The sequence below is a fragment of the Bactrocera neohumeralis genome, unplaced genomic scaffold, assembly GCF_024586455.1.
Source record: "Bactrocera neohumeralis isolate Rockhampton unplaced genomic scaffold, APGP_CSIRO_Bneo_wtdbg2-racon-allhic-juicebox.fasta_v2 ctg3578, whole genome shotgun sequence".
NCBI classification, from domain to species: Eukaryota; Metazoa; Arthropoda; class Insecta; order Diptera; family Tephritidae; genus Bactrocera; species Bactrocera neohumeralis.
In genome coordinates this window covers 7075-12993 of record NW_026090841.1, presented here as the reverse complement: position 1 = coordinate 12993, position 5919 = coordinate 7075, and the positions used below count along the sequence as shown (strand labels likewise).

General features: G+C 39.6%; 1 protein-coding gene across 1 annotated transcript; it reads left to right on the top strand.

Moving 5' to 3' along the window:
* Window positions 1–5369: 5369 nt before the first annotated feature.
* LOC126767012 (uncharacterized) lies at window positions 5370–5697 on the top strand (the record flags this gene model as incomplete). Its single annotated transcript, XM_050484637.1, has 1 exon — window positions 5370–5697. A coding segment is annotated over exon 1 (328 nt), but the record flags the coding sequence as incomplete, so codon positions are not given.
* Window positions 5698–5919: the final 222 nt, after the last annotated feature.

Below are 5919 nucleotides of genomic sequence, written 5' to 3'. Positions count from 1 at the left end.
CAGGTAATAAAATTTAGTTTTGCAATTGCATAGGTATGCTTTTTGAACGTTGCATGCTTTTAAGCAAATTTTTTTGGTGAGCTGCTTAAACTTTTGATCGCCTTCTTACAGTGTCGCTCAAATATTACGCGGAAGAAGTAGCATAGAAAATGAATAATGTTTTTTATATCGAGAGAATAGTTTGAAGGAAACTATTTTATGGCAAAACGTTGACTTTCTGTTTATGGAAGAAATTTCTATGGCACCTTATGAGATGCTTTGCATGATCGACTCAGGTTCGCGCTAACTGAAGAGACCGGAAACTTGTTAATACAGTAACCACCTGTCCGAGAACATCAAGTATTTCAACAACCACTACACATCCGTGGCGACATGTGTTTAACGGTTGCAGTTGGCCTAAGCATCTTGAAGTTTTTCTAGGAAAAGTCTCAACAGATGCTACTGAAAAATTATCGATTGAGAAAGCTTTAAGAATTTACCCAACTAATGATGAAGTTGTTGGTCCTAATGAAAAAGTTCTTCAGAGTTTTCAAGATAAAGGGACTGTTATGTATTTCAGTAAAACACAGGATCAACTCATTGATGCTACACAAAATTTAGGTAATAGAGACTTAAATACTACAATACCTAATTGTTGCGTCATGCGACTTTATAAATCAAAAAATAGTTTTTTTAAGAAATAAATTTTTTGAAATATTTGAATACATTATAAAATGTTTTACATCATGTAAAATACTTAAAATTTTTGTAGTATATAACCATAACCATCATCTACTACCTATGTATGTAGAATAACCTATTACCATGAACTTAAGATTGCTGAATTGAATTAGAACTACATACTTACCAATTTTTGTATACATACTTACCTCTAGTCTAAGCCGTTAGGTTAAGATTTAGGCTAACTAATGAACTATTGAAAGAATGCTATTGTATTAAAGACTATACCCGCGAACGGACGTTTTTCTTTTTTTAACCGGAATTTTTTAAAACCGAAATAGCACAGGCAATTTGCTTTTAGTTGCGTATACTAGTGAGTCCAACGTTTTGAACTCTTCAATCTTAAAAAGGCTTAAGATTTTTTCATGGCGCCCGAGCAGGGACTCAGTGCATGGCTGTAAAAGTGCATTTAATTTTCGAAAGGAATTTCAAAGTAATACTTAGCGTATTAATTTAATTTCGAACGCGTGAGCAATTGCCTATGCATTTGCCATTTCTTCCGGTTTCGGTCGAGTGCAAGTGACTAAAGTGACAAATCCCGAAAATAAATGTCTGGACAAAGACTATAAAAATTATGTATAATAAATATTAAAAAAATAATAATAATTTTTTTACATTAAAAAATAGCAGTGGCTTGTGAAAAATATAACACTTTGGGTATACATATACATAAAATAATTGCGAAGTGCACACATATGGACATACACTGAAGGGAATAAAAAACGAAGTGATAAAATCAAACATAAAAAAATAAAATAACGTTTTGTGAAGTGTGTTTTGACAAAATAATACGTACATACATATACATGACATACGTGCGATAAAATTCACCAGTCTAATAGTGCGCAAACACAAAGAAAGAAAAGAAGAGAAACCAAAACTAAAAGGTGGATAATTCGGTTAAACGGCATAAAGTGGAGTGTTAAAATAAATGCAGTGTTGAAATAAAAGCATTTGTATTTATTTTTTCTGATAAAGTTAAAGATTTATTGCGGTAAAGTAAATTTATTAAAAACTACCGCCAAAAACATAAAGTGCCGTTGAAAAAAAAAAAGTGTCGCAAGTGACGCTAGAAAGTGCCGGAAAAGAGGTACAAACCCGTTGAAAAAAAGGGCCGTAAAACCAAAACCGATAACTTCATCACGTCGGTACCGAACGGGCTTGCGTCAACGCCATCGTACCACTGCTGCTGCGTCAACGCCGATTTTCGCCGTTGTCAAGTCAACGTCAACACCGTCACTGCTAACGTCAACACCGTCGCTGCTAATATCGACGCCAGATCCTCTGCTTCGTGGGAATGAGGTGCAATTGCATTCTCTGCAAAAGGGAAGTGAACGCAGACAAACCGCCTATGCATTCACAACAGTTAATGAGTGCGAATCACTGGAAGTGGTGCGAATAAAGAAAAACACGAAAAGTAAAAAAAAGGGGGTGCACACTTTCAGTTATTGGCTCTCCCTCTTTTCACAATTTTTCACATACGTATATTTTTATATTATTGCATATTTATCATATCATACTTTTAAAACTCTCTCTGTTTGTCAAATCGGTGCCCTTATGCATAAATTGTTTACTTAAGGGACATACGGCATCCAAATGCAGAGCGGATCGATGTCGCGTGTGTAATCGGTCCCACCACACCTTACTGCATCAGTATCCTGCATCCTTCGCTGTTGAACCTCATCCACAACCAACAACAACTACACACGCAATGGATACAATAAGTGTGCCTGATCGGGTAATGTTGGCAACAGCAGTTATTCTGGTGAGATCAAGCTGTGGAGAGTACCTGCCGCAAGAGCCTTGCTAGACTCAGGAAGTCAAATCAACTTTATGACTGAAGATTTGGCCCAAAAACTGCGGATTCGACGGCAAAACAGGACTTTAAATATTAAAGGGATTGGAAATTCAAGTACAAAAGTCGGGGCCAAAATTAAGCGCATTTGTTAAGTCGTGCGTAAATAATTATACATTTTCGGCGGAATTCTGGATTATGCGATGTATTTCGGCTAATCTCCAGACCATACCATTAATGTTAATGGTTGGAAAATTCCGCACAATATTAAATTGGCGGATCCAGAATTCCAAAAATCTCAAAATATTGATATGTTATTAGGGGCAGAAACCTTTGTCGATTTATTAGCGGTTGGTCAAATGAAAAGTGGCCCTAATCAACCAACGCTACAGAAAACTCTTTTGGGATGCATTGTTTCTGGCAAATATGTCAGCAGTCTTAGTCCTCCTCCCGGAGTAAATAGCACATTATGCCAAAATGAAGAAGACTTAACGTCAATAGATTCAGTAGTCCAAAAAATCTGGGCTCTCGAAGAACTTCCTTTAGAAACAAGTGGCAACAAATTCACACCTGAACAAAATGAGTGTGAACAATTTTTCGTCAATACAACTGAAGTATTACCTTCAGAAAAGCTTCAAGTCAGAATGCCTTTTAAGGCTGACCGTAAGTTACTCGGTCACTCCTATGAAATCGCTGTTCGGCCATTTCAGGCCCTGGAGAGGAAAATATTGAAAGATCCAGAACTTTGTAAAATGTATCTGGACTTCATGAATGAGTATAAAGCGCTGGGTCATATGAGCTCAACAAATAATAAGATCCTGAGTGAACCACACTATTTCATTCCGCATCAGTGTGTTTTGAGGCCCGAAAGCATAACAACAAAATTACGAGTTGTCTTTGATGCGTCGAGTCATACTTCTTCTCAAATTTCATTGAACGAACTTATGATGGTAGGCCCAACCATCCAAGAAGAATTGTACTCAACTCTTCTTCGTTTTCTTCTACTAAAATGTACCGCCAAATAATCATACATGAAGAAGACAGAAACTGTCAGCTCATTGTGTGGAGAGAGTACCCCTTAGAGCAAATTCCGATTTTTCGACTTAACATCGTCACTTACGGCACTGCGCCTGCACCATTTCTTGCAACTCGGTGTTTACAAATGCTCAGCGATGCTAATACAACTAAATACCCACTCGGTTCATTGGTCATTAAAAGAGACTTTTATGTTGATGACTTATTAACAGGATCTGAAAATTTTGAGTATCTAGATCTTATAAGAAGTGAAGTAATTAAAATATTAAGCCCGACCGGATTCACCTTAACGAAGTGGTTTTCGAACCACCCTAAATTTATCGACAGTAATTGTACTGAAAAGTCATTAAGCTTCAATGACAAAAACTCAACTAAAACGTTAGGAATCCATTGGTTGCCGAAAGAGGATTTGTTTCGCTTTGTTTTAGATGACAATTTTAATGATCTGCGAGCTACTAAACGAAACATACTATCAGTCTCTGCTCGCCTTTTCGATCCTCTTGGATTATTAGCCCCACTAGTTACCAAAGCAAAAATCTTATTGCAAGAGCTTTGGATCGAAAAACTAGATTGTGATGAGTGGATTCCATTGCACCTTGATACTAGCTGGCAGAATTTCAAAGCCAACCTACTGCAGGTGTCATCAAGTCGAGTGCTATCTTCCAAATACATGGCTTCTCTGACGCTTCAATAAGAGCGTACGGATGCTGCATATTTGACAGTGCTGTCAAATGTTCGCGGCTTACTACAAAGTCTAGAGTGGTTCCGCTGAAGACCAAGTCTCTTCCGCGTCTCGAGCTCTCGGCAGCACATCTTCTTGCCAAATTATGGTCACGAATTGCGCCAATGTTGAATCGACAATTTGAAAAAATTATATTTTGGAAAGACTCTGAAATCATTGGGTAAAAACGCATCCATCTTCATTGCAAACCTTTGTTGCAAATAGCGTGTCTGAAATCCAAGAATTGGCTGACAATATAAATTGGCGACATGTGCCAACAAAACAAAATCCTGCGGATCAAGTGACTCTGGGTTGCAACGTGGATGAATTGAATAATTCGATATGGTTTGGCGGTTCGCAGTTCCTCCTAGAAGACCCCGCTTTATGGCCAATTAACACTCACTTCCAGCTCTCCCCAGATGATGAAGCATTAGAGAAGAATATAAATACTTTCACACTAGCCATAAATGTGAAAGAGAATACACTATTGAACCTTATCGAAAAATTCTCTTCTCATCAAAAATTGCTTCGTGTGGTTGCCAATCTATTACGGTGGATTAGACGACCAAAAATGCCTACGGAAGGAATGAAATCCAAAAACTGACGAAAGGCACCACGCTACCCGCAAACTTACAAAAACTCAATCCGTTTTTGTATGAGTACTCGGATATGTCGCTTTCATTCAAGTTAATCCGAGTAGGAGGTCGGCTTTTAAATGCACCTCTCCCATACGATGCCAAATTCCCATTATTACAAAATAAGAATTCGCACTTCGTTATCAATTATTTACGGTTCCTGCACTTTCGAAATCACCACGCAGAAACTGTACACACTGCTTCCATTATAAGCCGAACCTGCAAACCCAAATAATGGGTTGCCAGTTGAAAGACTTCGAGCGCTACGGCCCTTCTCATATGTGGCGTAGATTTTTGTGGTCCAATTTATACTACATTAAAAATACGCGGTTGACCACCCGTAAAAATCTATATCGCAGTTTTCGTTTGTTTCACGTCTATAGCAGTACACTTAGAATTAGTTTCTGACTTATCAACTAATTCCTTTATTCTCGCCCTGAAAAGGTTCATTGGTCGCCGAGGGATGCCACAGACGATATACAGCGACAACGCAACCAACTTCGTCGGCGCCGATCGGAAGTTGCGCGAACTCAAAGAGGCGTTTCTGTCCCAGTCTCCGGAAGTAATGGAATTCGCCGTCGAAGAAGGGTTCAAATTCGCCTTTATACCACCGAGGGCGCCGCACTTCGGCGGGTTATGGGAGGCGGCAGTGAAGTCCCCCAAACACCTCGCCGTGCGCGCAATGGGCAACGTGCTGCTCACCACCGAAGAGCTAGGAACACTGCTGGCCGAAGTGGAGGACATCCTCAACTCGCGGCCCCTCGCACCGTTGAGCCAGGATCCCAACGACGGTGAAGCATTGACTCCTGCACACCTACTAATTGGTTGCTCTCTTCGAGCCTGACCACCGGCACAAGTGTCAACGGACCCAATTCACTATTGTGAGAGATGGCAAATTGTTTGCTGTCTCAAGAAACAGTTTTGGCGACAGTGGTCCAAAACGTACATTACCAGTCTTCAGGAGCGCAACAAATGGCTGCACCCGAAACGCAACCTGCAGCCCGGCGATCTCG